General features: G+C 45.5%; 1 protein-coding gene across 5 annotated transcripts in view; it reads right to left on the bottom strand.

Annotated features, from left to right (window-relative positions):
* Positions 1-2,116: 2,116 nt before the first annotated feature.
* LOC148039521 (plasma membrane ATPase-like) overlaps positions 2,117-22,110 on the bottom strand; it is a 113,362-nt gene continuing 93,368 nt past the window's right edge. For all 5 annotated transcript variants that reach the window (XM_087691579.1, XM_087691570.1, XM_087691595.1 and 2 more), the window contains 2 exons: positions 2,645-2,805; positions 2,117-2,569 (listed from right to left, as the gene is read on the bottom strand). In XM_087691579.1, the coding sequence (XP_087547705.1) occupies positions 2,473-2,569; positions 2,645-2,805 (258 nt within the window). In that variant the 3' untranslated portion in view covers positions 2,117-2,472. The remainder of the gene's footprint in view (positions 2,570-2,644; positions 2,806-22,110) is intronic.

Below are 22,110 nucleotides of genomic sequence, written 5' to 3'. Positions count from 1 at the left end.
AGCTATGCATGATGTCATCATCCCTAGCTCTCTATCGGTTGCTTTTTTCTTAAAGACTAAGGAGTTGTACATGGGAATACTAAAATTCAGGATCCATGGAAGCACATGCTTAGTACTACCTTCTGACTCTTAGTTCCTTCATGTGTTCTCTTGACCCATTTGACATGCTCATAGAAGGCCATCCTGGAAGAGGTGAATTGGCATCCAACGGAGGATAAATTACACGCTAATTTTTGTAACTTAAGTTATCGATTGTATCTTGATTGCTCTCTTGGAAAGCAAAACAAGATGATCACTCCAAGTTCAATTGGATGGCACATTTGGGCTTGGTTTCTATTTGCAGATGCAACTCTATCGGATTGTAATATGTTGATTTCTTTTCACACATCCAAATAGGTTTCCCAAACCCCTCGCAAGTACAATAATTTATTGGACATGTTCTTAGTGCAATTGTGGGATGGACAACCCTTCCCCACCCTTGATTCAGATCATCCTTGGCAAGATTGGAGACTTGAGGGTTGACTACGTTCAAAGCACGCTTTAGCTAACCACATTTATCACCTCTTGATTAGATATTGTCACTAGTAGGTGACCAAGGCCAATGCTATCTAGGGACTCCATAAAAGAAAGGCCTAGTGGAAATTCAGTATTATGGAAAGGTGGATCAATAAGACTCCATTCAATTCCAAATTCTTTCTTTGAAGAATATTGATCAATGGTTTGCCCCTTGCCTAAGCCCTTTTCATGTGGTGTATTTCTAAGAGCAATGTTTTTTTTTTCTTCTTCTTTTTTTGTGCACTACTAGTGTGCAATCTTCCCGCCACAAATTTATTTCCTACCCATTAGCCAAGAAAATCTAGTTCCTCATGTTTAGCATTATATAGAGTTGTGCTAGAACCTTTGCTATGTCTCTCTAATTGGATCTTTGGCAAGACAAAACATCCCACTCTTGTGGAGCCACATATGAAGATATTGTTCCATTTTCTTAGATTTTGGAGCTGTTGATACAATTGGGTCACTTGGAAAACCTTTATCCTTGATTCCGCCTTTGCGTCGTCCAAAGTCATATCATTTGCTACTCTATTGTGACTCTTGTACTTCTTATGTGATTAATAAAAATGCCCATTTTTAAAACAAAAGAGATGCGCACAAATACTTGGAGCACATATGTGAAACATTGATCACGATTAGTTGAAGAAAGAGAATTGAATATTATCGAGTTGAACAACCAATCTATAACCATGGAGAAAGATGAAGCTATCACAAAGAGAGAGAAGCAACTTTCGGACATGATTTGTAAGCATCCCTATATTTATTGGGATTTGTAAGCCTGGGGAAAACTGTCCATCTAGTCTATTGGCCGCCGTACCCTATTCGTTGAACTTGACATCTCTCTTTCGTTTTCATAGTTCAATGAGATACAAATATGGTGACCGTGGTCTCTAGTTTATATTCATGTTGGTCATGAATGGGTTGATGGACAGGGCAAACGCCATCACTTGTTGTCTGACGTGAGAAGTTGGTTGCACTGTGTTTATTGGTGCGTGTGGTTTACTGAGTCACTTGGCAAGGTGTAGCATGTGTGTTCCAGAAAGAGAAACGTGGTGCTTGGCTTTTCCTGATACTTGGTTGGTCGTTGATGCTTGGCTTCTTGGTGTGGTCTTGCGGTTGGTGTCATTAGAGGCTAACTCCACATTCCTTTATCCATGCCAAGTCGAAATTCCGGCAAACCCTAACTATTGATAGTTGAAACAATAGTCAACTGGTGTCAGACCCTGATATCCTGTATAGTAGAAGTACTAGAACACACACACACACAGACACACGCACCCCTTGATTTTCCACCAAGCTATGCTTGGCTCGTCACATCCACACGTAACAATACATGACAGAATATATGGATATAAAGAATATCACTTGTTCAAATGCCTAAGCTCCCCCTAAACGCTATGCAATACATTCATTGTCCTTTCTCAGTGTTTCCCGGTAGTTGTTTTCCTGTAACATAATTGTGTAAGACAACTATAAAACTGATCTTGTTACAGCAATTGATTGGCAAGTTAGACACAGTTTACTCAAAGCAAGGTGAAGAAGAGATGATGTTGGAAATGCCCATTGGCATTGATATAATTAGGGGAAAATTGTAGCAAATATTTCTATCCTAACAGGCCAATGTGATATAATCATAGGGCCAATGGCAAACTTATCAGTGTAAATATGAAACAATACAGCACAAAGACTGTAGAGCAGAAAGGTATGTTACAGTAAAATAAAATAAATAAACACACCACCATTCTTGGCAGTGACCCTGAAGTTTCCATGTCCATGAGTGACAGAAAGAGAAGGATGCAATTGTTAGCCTAGCAAGGCCATTATTTATGATTCTAAGGATATCCAATTTATAAATAATAATCATTAGATTATTACAGACCAGACATGTGGTAGTGAGATTACAAATATGGAAAGGGCAATTCACGCTGCTGGTGGGGGAATCACTTCTTCTATGATTTTAGAAGCAGGGTTTTTCCAGAAGGTAGACTCTGTCAAGCTGTAATAAGGGCCTTGCAATCTGCACAGAAGTTTGGTTATTCACATTAGGATCAATTCAGATTAGGCCTATTCATGCCAAACAGTGACTAATTACCTCATGATCTCTGCTCGCCACTTAGCTCTCTCAACAATGGGTGACACTCTTTTTGAGTGATTCCTTTCAAAAGTATGCTTGAGATCTGGTGGTAAATTAGCATGAGCCCATTCTGCTTCTCTTTCCTCCTTCCCAAAGTCTACCTTGCTTGCAAATGCAGTCTGTAAAGTCAAGTGAAACAGTACTACAAAATGATGGCCAGGAGAATACAGTCTCTGAGATCATATTATAATCTGCAGTGAAAAGCCTCCCATGCAGAGTCTCGGAAACAAGCTTAGAGTATAAACAATCATAATACAGCGACTTTACATCAGAAACAATCTCAAAATGGTGACACCCAGACAGATTTTGCAATACAAAAAATTGAAACCAAATGAGATTACAATGCACAGCCTAGCAAACATAGCTGAGAACTACACCAAAATGTGATTGCAAAGCGAAGGCATTATAGTATGTCAAAATTGAAGCTGAATGATGCAAAGGCAACATAGTCAACTGGAGATCCAAACAGCAGTGAGGAGATGCTTTCACCAGCTATAACCCATTGCATGATACCACAAGGCTTTTTCATGCTCTGTAATCGACGGCTCAGGTAAAAACCATTCATGAATCGAAACTAAAAAGGTATGGGCACAATCTATCCCACAGACAAAGCTTGGGAAAAGGTGGATATCATTCAAGCTTCTTTGTAAGCTACTGCCAAATCACCCAAACCCCAATTATGACTTGCATGACAAAAATTACATCATAAAACTACAAATATTCATCACATCCTCAATAGTCAATACAACCTTTTCTTTTCCCCCTAAGGAAAGAAGTGTGAGAGTGCACAACGGAAGAGAAACGTGAACATGGAGAGAGAAGAGAGACAGCAAGAGAGAACAGAATGAAGTGATAATCTGCACTGAATCTGAATTGAAGACTGAATACAATGGTGGACTGAAAAATGCAGCCCAAGGTGTCAGTGATGGCGCCGATGCACCAGTGGTGGAAGAATGCTGGAGACAGAGTGCGCTGAACCTCCAAACAAGAAAGATCTGAGTGCACAAAATGATGCAATCAGCCAGCATAAAATAGGCTGACCACTGCACACAAACCAAGAAATGATGGCAAAAACATCAGGACAGGCTGCCCCCACTCTGGCATGGAAAATGATGCTGAGCAGCCAATGAAAAAGAAACGCATGTGGCTGGTATCAATGTGAACACACTCTAGACACACTGAAAAAGAAATGCACACACCTAGACTAGGCTGAAACAATCACAGCTCCTTGGTATCTGTTGGACTCTGACAGAGCTCGCAACCAAGAAGTGACTGACTGAAAAATACAGGCTAACAATCCCTCTTAGATTCAGGGAGTGTCTTAAGACCCAAAGACCTCATGTGATGAAGGATAGAATCCTAATACAAGGGCTTCACAAAGAGGTCCACTGCATTGTTCTCCATGGGACAATAGGCCGCCACTAACTTGGAATCCAGGATCTCCTCCTGTAAAACATGGTGCTGAACCTCTCTGTGCTTCATGCAAGCATGAAACACAAAACTCTTTGCTAGAGCTAAGGCAGTCTAGTTATCCACACGCAGCTGAGTAGGTCCTGTTTGTGGAAAGCCAATCTCCACCATTGATACCAAGTGTGATGGTCCGGCCCTCGGATACCCGCACGGGACCCCGTCTAGGCCCCAGAGCAGCACCACACCCCTCCCCCAACTTTGCCATCTTGACCTCTCAACACGTCACGGGACACCCCAACATGACATGGAACGCGACACGGATCACGACATGCTCACTAGTATGCACAAGACCCATCTTGAGGGCATCATGTCATATTCACAGCCAGAAAGTATATACAAGATCACCGGAGGCACAACAAGGGACTATGTCACGGGTGGTGGATGGAGCTATCGACACACTGTGACACGATGCCAACCACGTGGGTGAGGGAGCTACAAGCCAAATTGCCTCTTGAGCAATAGAACGAAGTGCTCAATACTCTACCTCCGTAGAAGAATCTTAATACTACATGAGATAGCTCCCGATCCAAGGGAGAAAGAAAAACCTAGTGTGGTGGAGTATCTAGGCTCCACGTCACCTACCCAAACCAAGTCACTCCATCTAGTGAGAGTGGCTTCCACTCCATACATGATCCTATAGGATGGAGTCCCCTATAAATAGTGCAACATACACAAGGCGGCTCTTCTGTGAGCCTGAGTAGGAGTCTTCATAAAAGAAGATAGTAATGCCACCACAAAAGAAATGACCATCCTAGTGTAGATAAGCTAGATCAAAAATCCAATAAGACACCTGTACTAATTGCATGAAGTTCGACCAACTGGTGAAATTGGACCCCTTACAACGAGTCCTATCCGCGAAGATATTCTTGGCCATTGCAAGAAAAGTGGTAGTGCTCAAATAAGATGGATAGGGTGGGTAGGGTGGGGGAATGGAGTACACTTGGGACTACGTCCCAGAGTGCCCAGCATGCATGCAAGAAGTGTGCATAGTGAATCCGAATGTGGGCATGGCAACCGCATGAGGAGCCTGTTGAGCTAACAAGAAAGATCTGAGTGCATAAAATGATGCAATCCGCCAACATAAAACAGGATGACCACTGCACACAAACCAAGAAATGATGGCAAAAATATCAGGACAGGCTGCCCCCACTCTAGCATGGAAAATCGTGCTGAGCGGCCAATGAAAAAGAAATGCATGTGGCTGGTATCAATGTGAACACACTCTAGACACACTGAAAAAGAAATGCACACACCTAGACTAGGTTGAAACAATCACAGCTTCTTGGTATCTATTGGACTCTGACAGAGCTCACAACCAAGAGATGACTGACTTAAAAAATATAGGCTAACAATCACTCTCAAATTCAGGGAGTGTCTTAAGACCCAAAGACCTCATGTGATGAAGCATAGAAGCCTAAGACAAGGGCTTCATAAAGAGGTCCATTGCATTGTTCTCCGTGGGACAATAGGCCACCACTAACTCAAAACCCACAATCTCCTCTTGTAAAACATGGTGCTAAACCTCTATGTGCTTCGTTCGAGCATAAAACACAAAATTATTTGTTAGAGCTAAGGCACTCTAGTTATCCACGAGCAACTGAGTAGGTCCCGTTTGTGGAAAGCCAATCTCCGCCAATGAGTGGCGGAGCCAATTTGCCTCTTGAGCAATAGAACGAATTGCTCGATACTCTACCTCCGTAGAAGATAACGTCACAATAGGTTGCTTCTTACTGCTACATGAGATAGCTCCTGATCCAAGGGAGAGAAAAACCTAGTGTGGTGGAGTATCTAGGCTCCACATCACCTACCCAATCCGAGTCACTCCATCTAGCGAGAGTGGCTTCCATTTCATACATGATCCTGTACGATGGAGTCCCCTATAAATAGTGCAACATACACAAGGCAGCTCTCCTATGAGTCTGAGTAGGAGTCTTCATAAAAGAAGACAGTAATGCCACCACAAAAGAAATGACCATCCTAGTATAGATAAGCTAGATCAAAGATCCAACGAGACACCTGTACTGATTGCATGAAGTTCCAACTACAGACATCGTGGGTGGTCGCAGGCAGTGAGGACAGTCGACAGCTGTAGGCATTGTGAATATGCGCCACATGAGACTCCAGTGAGGAGACAGGTCACGACGGGCAGGCCATGACAGGCAGCGGACAGCGCATCCAGCAGTTGACGGGGGCAGTAGTCGGCGCGTAACGGTCCAGAGCGTGACCATCGGGCAGCAATCACGTGACAGGTTCGTGGCAGGTAGGCGCAAGTGACGTGTAGTTGGTGACCTGCACAGGGTCAATAGACCCCGTCACACCTTTTTTTTCAAAGCCTTTTTTTCAAATAAAAAAATTTTCTGCTTCCACACCCCTTTCTTGACAGGATTTCGCATGCCAGGCACAAAAGGCCAGATTTGTGCAATTGTGGTCCAGAAAATTTGGGGCTTTTCCCAATTTTGGGGAATGTGATGCAGGACAAACAAATTTGTCTCAGAATTCGCAGGAATTTATGACATTTTGTCCCCGACATTTGGGGCTTTTCATGTACATGCACAAATTGGGCTGAAATTTACCCAATTTTTCGACATTAATGCACATTGGACCCCGTGAAATTTGGGACTTTTGCAGTTTGGGCAAAATCTGTGCAGCATTTGGTTATTTTATGTACATGCAAGTTTAATTCCACGCAATTTGGATATCAACACTTGGTAAAATTTGGGGGTTTTGCTGAAATTGCTCTATTTTGGCAAAATTGACCTGTTCTATGCATGACAGAGAAAATGCAGATGTGTGGTTGATGCTTTGAGCACAAAAATTTTGGGGCTTTTGATTGTGTGTGTCAAATTTTATGCCCGTGAGTACATGTACAATAGAAATTGCAACTAAAATTTGGGATTTCTCATGTAATGTGATGCATATGCCCTTGGAACAGCTGTAATCAATTGTGGAATGCTATAGCACATGGTTCGGTGCTTCTGAAAATTTAATTACAAATCTGAAATCTGTGCTTCTATGTGGTCATTTATTGCTGGTTGGTACTTGTTTGTACCTTGGTCACTTGGGTGACAGTTTTGGGCCTACATTTGCTATTTTTTTTGTCACATTTGGGCTGAAAATCATGGCTGGCAGCAGTGATAGCAGTAATCTCATGCACATAAAGAAGCTTGAAGGTGCATGTAACTTTGCAGTTTGGCAAAAGCAGTGCTACAATATCCTGTTGCAAAAGAAGCAGGCAAAGCCGATCAAAATCAAAGGGGCAAAGCCCGTGGACATGGAATAGGAAGATTGGGATGAATTAAATGAGCTTGTACGCTCAACCAACCATCGAGCTATCGATTTCTAATGCCTTGCTGTTTAACATTGAAGGTTTGGATTCTGCATATGCTATATGGACTCCACTAGAAGAACTGTATGCACAGACGAGTGCTGCAAGCAAAGTGTATTGCTTGAAAAAGCTTATGGATTTGCGTATGAAAGGGGGTACAGCAATGTCTACTCACTTGAGTGAGTTTAACTCCATTTTCAACCAGCTGGTTGCCTTGAAGTTCATGATTGATGAGGAATTTAAGGCTACTTCCTTGCTTTGCACTCTACCAGAGAGTTGGAATACATTCAGGACTGCTATGAGAAATTCTAATGTGATCCTTTTGTATGGTGATGTAAAGAGTGCTCTACTTATGGAAGAAATGAATCAGCAGAACAATGCATCCAGTAAGTCTTCCAGTGCTTCATGGTCCCTTGGTACAGTGGCTTTACTGTGGAGGCGTTTGCACTCCACAACAGGTTTCTTCGGCACCCGGTCACCCTTCTTTTCCCCGGCCTGGCGATTGAGTATCGCTAGTTGGTGGAAGACTTTGGAGGGCTCTTCGGCACTGTCCTTTCTGCGTCTTTCGCGGATGCAGTGATGGCAACAGGTGTCCCAAAGGTACGGGTGGCAGTGAAAGAGGTCAAGAATATCCCACAATTCCTAGAGATTGAGGCAGGCGGGCACTCCTTTAGGCAGCAGGTCATTGTGACTGGGCAGCCAGGGCAATGCCTGTGCTGCCACAATTTTGGGCATCAGGCAGCAATCTGTATGCATTTTGGAGCCAAGGCGGCTCTGCCCACAAGTCTGCAAGTGGACGCTAACGGCTTCACACGGGTCCAGAGACGACAGAGAGGGAGACGGCAAGGGGAGGAGCAGTCAGCTCCTCAGACCCAACCTCGTCAACAGGGTGTTGGTGGGCGAGCGACCCCCTCTTGGCAGAGCACTCCACAACCCCCCTATCCATTCCACCCGACAGGACCACAACCCCCCATATTCTCCACCCGCGCCACAGTCTGCCTCGCCTGAGTTCCCACAGGCCCCTCAAACCCCCCCCCCCCACATCCGCCATGCAGCTCCATCCAAACCACCATCCCTCGATCCTCTTCCTCCCCACTACCCCCCCTACCAAGCACCCCCCCGATCCGCACCTAGGTCAGGTGAGCCCTCCCAGACCTCCCCCTCTCTTCCCACAGGAGGTGATCAGCCACACACACCCACCTCCTCCGTGCACCAGCAGTCTTCCCCCTCCCACATAACCACCAGCTCATCCGCCCCTGCCACCCGCCACACTTTCCCGAGACGGGCACAGCTGTTTCCACAAGAGTTCTTCCGCACTGGTCCATGGTCCTACCTGTGAGTTGCAGAGCGCAGAGAGTTCCCACTACCTCTAGAGGTGGGGATCTTCGTGGTTCCTAAGTCAAGGAGGGGCAAAGTCCATCTACTAGCACCACCGGATGGACCAAACTACGCCTTTTTTCCCTAGTCCTCTCACTCAGGGGAGTGGACGACTACACAGATTGAGAAGGAGTTGAAGAGTCAGGTGGCGGATCACATCTCCCAATCGATGGGAGAGGAAGGATTAGCATTGTTTGCACAATAGTGGCCAGGTTGCATGATGGACATCAACTGGTGGGTTGGTGCCAAGATCCCACACGTGAGCATTATCTTTCAAGCCCCTCCACAGTAGAGAGTTCCGAGGGACGTGATCGAGTGGCCCCCGGCACAGACGGCCCGTTTCTACCAGTGTACAAAGTCACGATTCTCAGCATGGCTGATCGATGCATTGATAGTACCACCTGGAGCATCTATCACCCCTATGGTCCGACCGAGGGCCACCATTGGGGGGACTGGAGTTCACCATCCAGACCGGTGGCAAAGCGCACTTGTATGCCTCACAGTCTCTCCTTCTCATCAGCAGCATCCACACCGAACAAATGCCTATTCGGTCAGTCACAGGTTTCCCCATGAGCTTACATCTTGCATCCTGGAATGTGAATAGTCTCCACTATAGTGGGGCGCGTGATTCCAAGAAGTTGATTGTTCAGCAGGAGTTGCATTATGCCCTTGCCAGATGGATCGACATCCTGCTTCTGCAGGAGCACAAGCTCACCCACACCCAGGCTCAACGGGTTGGGAAGGTACTTCCGGGCAGCTTGCACACTTACTGGGAGCATGCCATAGGTGCCCACGGCAGGAGTGGAGGCGTACGCACCTCTATTGGCCCGAGTCTCACCACCTGTGTACGAGACCACGGGACGATAGTGGCAGGAAGGGTTCTATGGATCAGATTGGATATTGGGGACTCGTGTATTGGAGTCCTCAATGTCTATGCCCCTACGGAGGTTAGGGCACGCAACAGGTTCTAGGTGGAGATCGCAGCTGGACTCCCAGAGATGGACTCTTGGATTGTTGGAGGAGATTTCAACAACCTGGAGGCCTTGGAGGACCAGCAGGGCAGAGGCACAAACTATCAAGGCATGGTTGGAGAGGAGCAAGAGGCATGGGAGGTCTTTTTGCTTGCAGTCAGAGCACGTGATGCCTGGAAAGACCCTACCTTCCACAAGAGGGAGAGGTCGTTGGACTTCTCCTAGGGATACAAGCGGCTAGGTGGAGTCCTACTGGAGTGGTTGGACAGGTTTTATGTGGAAGAGTAGGGAGGCTTTCATGGAGGCAAAATTCAGCAGTATGCAGGCACCACGTTATCCGATCATTTCCCGGTTCTCCTGACACTTGACCCCCAGCATCCGCCCTAAACACACAATCATGTCGGATCCCTGACTCGATCTATAGGAGGGAGGAGGTGACGAGACAGATAGAGCAGATTTGGACCAGAGAGTGGGATAAGAGGGACCGGATAGTAGAGGAGGTTGCAGAGGTCCTAGCCGAGTCAAACAGAATCTGCCAAGAGGCAGCCATACAGGCCAGCTAGTAGTGCTGGGAGGAGGAGAGCACACTCTGGTGGGACCTTGCACCCACGCAGAGATTATTGCAGGATGCACGAGGGGATCCCACCCTCCATGTACAGGAGGTGCGCATGCGTGCAGCCATTGCCGGCCTAGAGGACAGGTGCTCGGAGTTCTCTTTCGGCACCTCAACAGCCTTTTGGGCGCGGAAGGGGGACACGATGTGCAGGGAATTATTCCAGGTACACCAGCCCTGCACCGCGGGAGTGCAAATACGCAGCCTTCGGGATCAGCATGGGAGGACCCGTTCTAGCCCAGATGAGGTGATGGAGATTGCCACGACTACTACACGCGCCTTTTCTAGCAGGAGACAGCTTCAAGTAGAGGATAGAGATGTAGGCAGTAGGTATGGGATCACATCCCTCCCTCGTCACAGAGGAGATGGGACACTCCCTCCTAGCCCCCTTCACAGAGAAGGAACTAGAGGAGGCTTTCCATACACAGGATGGGCAGAAATGCCCGGGGGAGGATGGCCTCTCTAAGGCCTTCTTCACTACCTACTGGGAAGTGGTGAAGGATCCCCTACTGAGGGCTTTCCAGGAGATCTTCACCTCAGGACAGATGCCAGGGAGTCTCTCGGCAGGCCTTATCAGTCTTCTCCCCAAAGGGGGAGACCGGTTGGAGCTATCCCACTGGAGACCGATCACCTTATTGTCAATGGCCTATAAGGCACTGGCAAAGATGATTGGTAGGCGACTACGCCCCATGCTTCCAGATATCATTCATGACACACAGTCAGGCTTTGTCCAAGATAGAAGCATCCTAGACAATGTATTTACCTTCTTTGAGGCGACAAAGTGGGCTCAGCACAGTGGGTAGAGCCTGGCAGTGCTACTCTTGGATTTCGAGAAAGCTTATGACAGGGTGGACTGGGATTTCCTAGAGGGCACCATGGTGAAATTGGGATTCCCCCACGCTTGGATTCATGGGATCTCCGGCCTGTACAGATCGGCCACCAGCAGGGTTCTCATAGGTGGAAGGCAAGGGGAGGAGTTTCGGTTGGAGAGATCGGTTCGACAGGGTTGCCCCCTGGCCCCATACATGTTCCTACTCTTCGCAGAGGCAATGTCTTACTTCCTCAGGTCACGTGTGAGCGGATTACGTGACCTCCGACTTCCAGTGAGAGAGGAGACTAAGTTGTTAGACTCAAAGTACGCAGATGATACAAGCCTCTACATAGAGGACGATGAGTTGATGCTGGAAAGAGTGAGGCTGGCTCTTGACATGTTCTGCTTTGCAGTGGGAGCGAAAATCAATTGGCAAAAGTCGGTTGGTTTCCTCACAGACCCGGACTCCAGCACGGAGTGGGGCGTCCACCTGGGATTAAGATGGGTGAGCAGAGGGAAAAACGTCCGATACCTAGGGTTCCAGGTGGGACTCGACATCACTCCTGCCTAGCAGTTTCTTCATGTCCTTAATTGTATTCGGAGAAAATTGACCTACTGGAGCACGGTTTGCCTCTCACTAGCCGGTCGAACCCTAGTGGTTAACCAGGTTCTCCTAGCGACGGCCTGGTATATTGCCTCGTGTTGGTGCTTCTCCTCATCGTGCGTAGGGCAGCTTCGCCACCTAGTGCGGAATTTCCTTTGGTCTGGGTCTGATGGCTCCAGGGACTCCAAGGCCAAGGTGGCGTGGGCGACCATCATACGACATAGATCAAAGGGAGGGCTTGGGATCATAGACCCAGAGTATCAGAGTATGGCTCTCTTGGGTAAGCTAGTTGTCCGAGGTCTCACACCAAGCGAGCAGACCTAGAAGGTCTTACTGCAGGAGCGCCTTCAAGATTGTAAACTGAGGCTTGGTGGTGAGTGGAGGCCTTCCCTCAGATGGATCTTCACATCAGCCCAGATCACCCCCCCAGATCACCTTTCCTTCGCAGCCTACTCAGCATGTGGCAAGGCCTCCGTAAGGCCCCAATCCAGAGCCCCCTAGGTTGCCAGGAGGAAATAGACCGTCAGCCGATGATCTGGAACCTCTAGGTCAAAGATCGGGAAGGGGCACAGATAGGTGAGTGCCCCGACATCCAGTGGGCTGGGTGGGAGGCCGGCCCGGCTCGTTACATCAGGACATGGCGGGAGGTGTACAGGATGGCGGACGAGGAGGTACTGCAGCGAGTATCAAGTTTCCCAAGAGGAGTGGAGTTGAGGAGAAGAGAGATAGACCCAGCAATACCTCCGGAGTGTCTTGCCCCCCTGATACGAGAGCCGATAGAGCCCGGGGAGAGCTAGCTTACCCAGATGCAGAAGGAGGGAGGTTGTAAGCACTGCACACAGCAGCCTTTGGAAACCCCAAAGCATTGCCTTTGGTCTTGTGAGGAGGTGCAGCTCGTGTGGAGAGGAGCATGCCGTATCCTTCGATGTATAGCGCCCAGCCTTGGGTGTATCTCATGGGGAGCTTTCTATTGGCAGGTAGTCAGCCAGGGCCATTACCTTTTGTATGAGGCTGGGATGCAGGACACGATATTCATGATCGAGGTAGGGGCATACGCAATGGTCGGTCTGGAGGCTCTACCCATCCGCCAAGTATTGGAGCCCACAGCAGACCGCTCCGAGGTATGGGAGATCATAGGGAGTCTTACTGGATGGCATATTTGGAAGGCGCGATGCCAAGTGGCTTTCGGCGGAGAGAGACTTTCAGCACATGCGACCTTAGCAGGGCTCTGGATCTCCATCATCCACTCCCTCCGCGGCCGATGGGATCAGGTGCAGGGCGAGTCCAGGGCTCGTCAGGAGCTCCGTGGTCACTTCATGCGTACCTGGGGCAGCCAAGGTCTGTTCTTTGTGATGCAGGCAGGCAGCCCATTTGGCGATATACCCCCCCCCCCCCCACCCAATGGCTTCTTGCCCCCATCCCCCCTAGACCGCCTTAAGAGGCTTGTATACATGATGTACTGGTGACTTTGCTTCAGCTCCAGCTAGTCTGTTGAGCATGAGCACTCTGTTGTAATCAACCTTTTGAGTAATATAATCAACCACATTTTACTTGCAAAAAAAAAGGTCTTCCAATGCTTTGCATACTAGGGGCAGATCACAGCAGAAAGGCAAATATGATAGCAAGGGACGTAGTAAATCACGTGGCAAAGATGTTGAATGTCATCATTGTGGCAAGAAGGGTCACTTTAAACGTGACTGCTACAAATGGAAGAAAGAGAAAGGAAAGGGCAAGAAAACAAATGATAGCAAGGAAGAGAAGAAAAACAGTCAGCCTAAGAAGAGCAATGTCAAAAGTGAAGAGGTGAATGTAGTCACTCATGACAGTGATAGTGGGAGTAGCGTACTCTTTGTCTCTTCACACTTTGGTGCACATGCTTTACTTGCACATACAGATGATGACATGCATACCTGGATTCTTGATTCAGGTGCTTCCTTTCACATCACCCCTCATAGTGAGTGGTTCTCTGACTATACAAGGGGTCAATATGGTGTTGTCCATCTTGGGGACAACTATGCATGTGACATTGCAGGTATTGGCAGTGTGCAATTGCAGTTTCAGCATGGCTCTATCTTCACATTTCAACATGTACAACATGTACCTCAGCTCAAGAAAAGCTTGATTAGCACAAGGCAGCTAGATGATGATGGTTTTCATACCACCTTTGGTAATGGAAAATGAAAGATCTGTAAGGGATCTAGGGTTATTGCCAGAGGTTGCAAGAGTGATACTTTGTATCCACTTCATGTATCTAGTGTGCGTAACCATGTTGTTGCCATGACCGAGCAGCCAAGTGTTTCTTTGTGGCATGGCCGGTTGGGACACATAAGTCAAACAGGAATGAAAAGTGCTTTCTCGTTTGGGTTACTTACCTTGTCTTCGTTATGCTAATTTTGAGCAATGTGATCATTGTATTTATGGCAAACATGCACAGACTGCTCACAAAAAGTCTCTTTCGCTAAAATCTTCTCCTCTAGATTTAGTTCATTCAGATGTATGTCAAATGCCAGGATTATCTTTAGGGGGAAAGAAATATTTTGTCACCTTTGTCGACGATGATACACGAAAGGTATGGGTTTATCCTATTCATAGCAAGGATGAAGTGCTTGACAAGTTCAAAAAATTCTTGGCATTGGTTGAAAATCAGATTGATAAGATACTTAAGTGTCTTCGCTCTGACAATGGTGGGGAATATGTGTCCAAGGCCTTTCAGGCATTTTGTGACAGCAACGGGATAAAGAGAGAGCTCACTGCCCCTCATAATCCATTCCAAAATGGAGTTGTAGAGCGTATGAATCGAATCATACAGGATAAGGTCCATACGATGATGTCTCATGTTGCATTATCCCATGGTTTTTTGGCAAAGGCTGTTATGACAACCGTACACTTGATTAATCGATCACCAAACGGGTCTTTGTGGGGGGGAGTTCCCCAAGAAGCGTGGTCGGACAAGCCATCTTCATATGCTCATCTGAAAGTGTTTGGCTGCGAGGCTTTTGTACACATTCGTAAAGAAAAACACAGCAAACTTGAGCCAAAGTCCTGTAAATGCATTTTCCTAGGATATGGTGACGAGGGTGAAATGGGCTATAGATTGTGGGATCCTAAGAAAAGGAAAGTAGTACGCAGCAATGATGTTATCTTCCGGGAAGATCGCATGCATAAACAGCCCGAAAAGACTGAGGAGGTCTATAGGGTTATATTCCGGAAAGAAATACCTTTTGGACAGTAAAATGTGCCCGCTCTACAGCAGCAAATACCTGCTACAAATGAACCTGTAAATGCAGAAAATGATGATGGAAATGATCAGCCAGCTATTGCCCATGATAATGAGCCACTACATGTGCATAAACAACCACGACAACAAGCTGGTAATGCTGATTTGCAGGCTGAAATGCCACAACAGCATGTTGAAAATGGAAATTTGTAGGAACAGCCAGCAAAAAATGACCATTGGGTTAGGAAATCGTCTAGGGCTACTAGATGACCTAACAGATTTTTTCATGGTGCAAACAATGTGGCTGATTATGTCATGTTGACCGACTGTGGTGAACCGTCTTGCTTCAAGGAAGCAATGGACAAACAAGGCAGCAAGAAATGGTATAAAGCCATGTTGTTAGAGATGGAATCTCTTGAGAAAAATGGCACTTGGGACTTGGTGCACTTGCCTAAAGGGCAAAAAATACTTCCATGCAAATGGATTTACAAGATGAAGGTCACTTCTGGTTCCTCACCAAAGTACAAAGCAAGATTGGTTGCAAAGGGGTACAAGCAAGAGCAAGGAATTGACTCTGATGAGATTTTCTCTCCTATAGTCAAGATGACTACATTGAGAACGTGGTTGCAGTTGAGGATATGGAACTCATACAGATGGATGTAAAAACTACATTTTTACATGGTGATCTGCATGAAGACATATATATATAGCAGCTTGAAGGGTTTGTTGAAAAAGGGAAAGAAAAGATGGTATGTAAACTCAAAAGAAGTTTGTATGGGCTGAAACAAGCACCAAGAGAATGGTATCATAAGTTTGATACATTCATGCAGTCTCAAGCTTTCATAGAAGTCAAGTGGATCACTACTTATACACCAAGAAGGAAGCAGATGGCAGCCTGATTATCTTGGTTTTGTATGTAGATGACATGCTGATTGCTGGCAGGGATACTCATGCCTTGGACTCATTGAAGCAAAGTCTTCATTGCAGCTTTGACATGAAGGATCTTGGTGATGCAAACCACATTCTTGGCATGCAAATACTCAAAGATAGATCAAAAGGCTTACTCTATCTATCTCAGCAGGAGTATATCTCCAAGGTTTTGCAGCGTTTCAATATGGAGGGGGGGGAAACGATTGGGGTTCCATTGCCTCCATATGTGAAACTCAGTGCAGAGGACAGCCCTACATCTGATGATGACAAGGCTGAAATGGCCAAGATACCATACGCTTCAGCTGTTGGCAGTTTGATGTATGTTATGGTTCCTACATGTCCTGACATTGCCTTTGCAGTGGGAGTGGTTAGTAGATACATGGCAACCCTTGCAAAAAGCCTTGGGATGCAGTGAAAGGTATTATGAGATACCTCAAAGGCACAAAGGAGTTGTGCATCTGCTTTGGAAAGCAGAAGGCATCTGTTGTTGGCTTTACGGATGCAAACTATGCTGGTCATGCGGACTGCAGAAAGTCCACTTCTGGGTACATGTTTACTTTCACAGGAGGAGCAGTCTCTTGGATCTCCAGGCTACAAAAGTGTGTTGCATTGTCTACTACAGAGGCAGAGTATGTGGCTGCCAATGAGGCATGCAAGGAGGCTTTATGGCTTTCACGTCTGGTGGGAGAGCTTGGCATCACAGAGTTACCTGTTCTCCATTGTGATAGTCAAAGTGCTATCATGCTAGCACACGGAATCCTGTCTTTCATGCAAAGACAAAGCACATACAGATGAAGTACCACTTCATTAGAGATGTACTTGACAACAAGAGCATTGAGCTTGTCAAAGTGCATACAGATGATAATCCTACAGACCTTCCCACAAAGGGTCTTCCAGTAGAGCGGTTTGCTCATTGCTAGCAAATGATGGGAGTTGGATAGATATATGTATTTCAGCTTTGTACATACCTAGACTTAGCTAATTCTTTTCTCCTCTTAAGGCACGTTGCCTTTAGGTGGAAGGTTGTTGGGAATAAAGGCCTCGTGCCTTTAAATGTGCTCAGGTGTAAACACACCCTTAGCACTTGTACTTACACATATATATATCTATTTAAAAACCTAAAGGTACACTCTTGTCATTGCACCTAAAAATGTGCACACTCTCTACTTTGCTCTCTCACTCTGTCTGTCTCTCCACGCGCAACAAACACTTAGTGTCTCGATCTTCGTGCCTCTCCCATCACTACAAGCAGTAGAACGAAGTGCTCGATACTCCACCTCCATAGAAGATAATGCAACAATAGGTTGCTTCTTGAGTAGGAGTCTTCATAAAAGAAGATAGTAATGCCACCACAAAAGAAATGACCATCCTAGTGTAGATAAGCTAGATCAAAAATCCAATAAGACACCTGTACTAATTGCATGAAGTTCGACCAACTGGTGAAATTGGACCCCTTACAACAAGTCCTATCCGCGAAGATATTCTTGGCCATTGCAAGAAAAGTGGTAGTGCTCAAATAAGATGGATAGGGTGGGTAGGGTGGGGGAATGGAGTACACTTTGGACTGGGTCCTAGAGTGCCCAACATGCATGCAAGAAGTGTGCATAGTGAATCCGAATGTGGGCATGGGCTAACTAGGCATGGGCATGGTAACCACATGAGGAGCCTGTTGAGCTAACAAGAAAGGTATGAGTGCACAAAATGATGCAATCGACCAGCATAAAACAGGCTGACCACTGCACACAAACCAAGAAATGATGGCAAAAATATCAAGAAAAGCTGCCCCCACTTTGGCATGGAAAATCGTGCTAAGCAGCCAATGAAAAAGAAATGCATGTTGTTGGTATCAATGTGAACGCAGTCTAGACATACAGAAAAATAAATGCTCACACCTAGACTAGGCTGAAACAGTCACAGCTCCTTGGTATCTGTTGGACTCTGACAGAGCTCACAACCACGAGGTGACTAACTGAAAAAATATAGGCTAACAATCCCTCTCAAATTCAAGGAGTGTCTTAAGACCCAAAGACCTCATGGAAGCCTAATACAAGGGCTTCATAAAGAGGCCTGCTGCAGTGTTCTCCGTGGGACAATAGACCACCACTAACTCCACATCCATGATCTCCTCTTGTAAAACATGGTGTTGAACCTCTATGTGCCTCGTGCAAGCATGAAACACAAAATTCTTTGCTAGAGCTAAGGCAGTCTAGTTATCCACATGCAACTAAGTAGGTCCCGTCTATGGAAACCCAATCTCCACCAACGAGTGGCAGAGCCAAATTGCCTCTTAAGCAATAGAACGAAGTGCTCGATACTCTACCTCCGTAGAAGATAATGCCACAATAGGTTGCTTCTTACAACTACATGAGATAGCTCCCGATCCAAGGGAGAAAGAAAAGCCTATTGTGGTGAAGTATCTAGGCTCCACGTCACCTACCCAATCCGAGTCACTCTATCTAGCGAGAGTGGCTTCCACTCCATACATGATCTTGTAGGATGGAGTCCCCTGTAAATAGCGCAACATATACAAGGCGGCTCTCCTTTGAGTCTAAGCAGGAGTCTTCATAAAAGAAGACAGTAATGCCACCACAAAAGAAATGACCATCCTAGTATAGATAAGCTAGATCAAAGATCCAACGAGACACCTGTACTGATTGCATGAAGTTCGACCAATTGGTGAAATTCGACCCGTTACAACGAGTCTTATGTGTTAAGGCATTCTTGGCCATTGCAAGAAGAGTGGTAGTACCCAGGTAAGATGGATAGGGTGGGTAGGGTGGAGGAATGGAGTACTAGCATGAGGACATTTCCATTGAATTTGGGGCTTCCAATTTCTAGCATGCTTCCAATGAGGACACGCTGCTGCATTTGCTGCTGTCCAACATCTAGGGGCTGCCTTCCTCGGTTTCAAGATCCGTTAGGAGTACGACACACTGTGCAGCTCAGCATCTCTGCCTTAGTCCTCAAGACATGAGAGTTTGGGGTACAGTTTTCATTCCTGCACAGTTTGTTTGCTGCATGAGCATTGTATATTCAGCATCCAATCATTCATTCAGATTTCCATTGTGTTCATTGTCTCTAAGTTACCCTAACCCTAACTATGTTTTGTTGAGTTTATGCTTTGTTGTATGCTTTCATTTATGTTTCTACGTTAGGGTATTTCTTCACGTGGTATCAGAGTGTCACTAAATTGATTTCTTATTGTGTATTCTCTATTTCATAAATTTATGTCAATAAATTAATGACTCACTTTTCTTTAAGTGTTGATGATGATTTAGCACGGCCATGAGACCATTTAGAGACCAATATTCCTAGTGCATCACTTAATGGGGTGATCAGAGCACTATGATGGGGATATCTGGTACATGCAATACAAGTTATGAAGGGGCAAGGAAGTGTCTGTCAAGTGTAAGAGTGTATACAAGAACCAAGGAGTTACACATAAATGAAGATGGATTTAGGATTGACTTCCCACAAAAGCTTGTGCCATCTTAGACCTTAGAAAGTGAAAATCACTTCTCTCCTCACTTCCAGAGGATCACGTCTCTTGTCTTTCTTAGTGAGAGAATTACCTCTCTCGTCTTTCTTAATGAAAGAAAAGACCTTAAACCTTGCCTTGTAAGGGAGAGGATGACCCCAAATGAATGCAATGCTCATTACACACAAGTAAACGTTCCCAGGCGTCCCCAGATGCACACATAGATACATATACACAATGCTAATGCACTTCCTCTTCTTAAAATGAGGCCCAAGGCAATCTACTGAACTCTCCTTATCTATGGCTCCAGGTGGTTGCATGGATCACAAGTTAAGAGCACAGTTTAAAAAGCTGTTTTTTTTTTAATAGACATGGTGAATCTATTTTTAAAATATCTCGCGATAGAAAGCCGATCTCTAAAAATGGCCCGCGATAGTTATCGAAAACAGCGAGATCTACAACTTTTGTTTGGGATGTTTTTCCATCCGAACAACGCACAGAGAGATGTCTCGAAATTGGTGCTGCAGAGTAGGTCCTGGAACAGCCACATCTTGTATGAAGATCAACCTTTCCAATCTTGGCACTCAAGTCTCTCTCCAAGAAAAGAAGCTCTTAAAAGCCTATAAAAGAGGAGGCTCTCCTTGGGTGTGGGAGAGGTGAAGGAAGCATCACTTTGCATGCATCCAAGAGGAGGAGAGAAGATGCAAGTGTTGCAGAAGCCCTGCTGAAATCAAGTTCTAAGAGGAGAAGAGAAGGTGCAAGTGCTGCAGAAGCTCTGTTGAAATCAAGCTTCAAGAGGAAAGCCCTACACATATTGTGTAGGAGAGAAGGAGAGACTCAAGAAAAATCAAAAGGTGCAAACTTCCAAGTTGTGCAAGTGTTAGCCAGTTGTATACCGTGCAAGGAACCGTGATCTTGTTTCCAAGATCTACAAGTTAAGAACTAGTTTATGTGTAACGGAGGAGCTTGCTCCTTGTCAATAATATAACTCCACAAAGGGGGGAGACTGGCCCATCTTCCAGTCCCTAGTGTGTTCTCTCTCTCTCTCTCTCTCTCTCTCTCTCTCTCTCTCTCTCTCTCTCTCTACATCTTTCTTTTCTTTTATATGTTCTCTCTCTGTGCCAGCATAATATTTACCATATATCTTTTAAGTATATAAGAAAGTCGAGCGTGTATCTCGGATCTTATAACACAGAGCAAGGTTCTCTTCCACGAAACCTCAACCTTTGATTTGAAAGCTCTTCGCAAGTAGGAACAACAAGAGGGCAAGATAACTTCAAACACATCTTCACCACATCAACATGATCTTGAAGCCTAGCACATCGAGACATGAGATAGAGTGGGCTTCACAACTTGCTCCTCCATCTGACATGGATGGAGAGTCTTTGGACTACCATGGAGTCCACAGACCATACGAGATCTCATGAGCCACATACAATCTCATCCTCATATACCGAGCTTAACAACAGATTGCAGATAAATTTGAGTTTTCCCCTTTAGATTCGATGCACCGATCAAATGATTTTGCAAGAAGGACAGAAGCTCCACAACGGACTGGCCATCCTGGCTTGGAAATTGGCGTGGAGTATAAACCATTTCCCTCTCTACCACCATCATCTCCATCCTTACCTCTCTCATCTTCTCCACACTTCCCCACCTTCATTCATTCCTATATCAGGTACGCATGCTACTACTTCTCAATCTTTTGAGTTTACTTTCTCTTTTCCACAAGATATTAGTGACACTCATGATGAAGAAACTCTTCATACCCAGTATTGATTCATAAGCCCTGAAGAGGATGGATTTTTCTTTTTGAACTTAAGAAAAGGTAAACAAAAATTGCAAGAATCTATGGTAAATGCTTCTTCTTCATCTTTTCCTTCCACATTTACATCTCATGGTCAATTTGATTTTGGTGATTCATCTTTTTCATCACTTGCATTTAATGGACAAAAGGAAATCTGTGGTGACAACAAGCTGGCTTAACAAAATACATTTCATATACAAGATCTTCATTTGGTGAATGTTGATTGGTGCTCTTCGTCTTGACTCTCCAAGTGGCAGATTTCCAATGGTTGCTATTTATTTTGTCAAACATCTGTAGAAACTGCCTATCATTGGTTTCTTTATTGCCCAGTGGCATGGAAGGTCTAGTCATGACTATCGGCCATTTGGTCCTAAGTGGTTGGGCAATCAATGCTTCCAAAAGATTGGGTCTTTGGACATCCCAAGTTTGTGGATCCTATGCAAGCTAATACGAAAGTGCTCTTTTATTTCTTATGCTTCTAGTGTTGTTGGCACATATGGACTATGAGAAATGCATTCATCTTTGATGCTTCATTAGGAGTGCAAAGTCATATAGTCCACTTGAAAGGACTTCTTCATTGGTAGCTTGACACATTGAGTTGATGGATATTCTCCCTAGATAGGATTTTCTCTCTTGGCACACTACAGTTTCTTCAGCTCCCCTCTAGCCCATCTAGTTCCTTTGTACTTTTGATCAGGATGCCTCAGAGAGTATCTATTGAGTCTATTGTATTTGGTTTATGGATGATCGCCTTGAGCCATCCTACATCTTGTTATCTTGTAATCTTGTACTTTTTTTGTAACTAACACAATTACCTATTA

This window comes from Lygodium microphyllum, chromosome 2 (genome assembly GCF_053477565.2).
Source record: "Lygodium microphyllum isolate KBCC chromosome 2, Lygodium_microphyllum_v1.1.10, whole genome shotgun sequence".
In the NCBI taxonomy this organism is placed as follows: Eukaryota; Viridiplantae; Streptophyta; class Polypodiopsida; order Schizaeales; family Lygodiaceae; genus Lygodium; species Lygodium microphyllum.
Note: the sequence above shows the minus strand (reverse complement) of the source record. Positions and strands in the feature narration are given on the sequence as shown.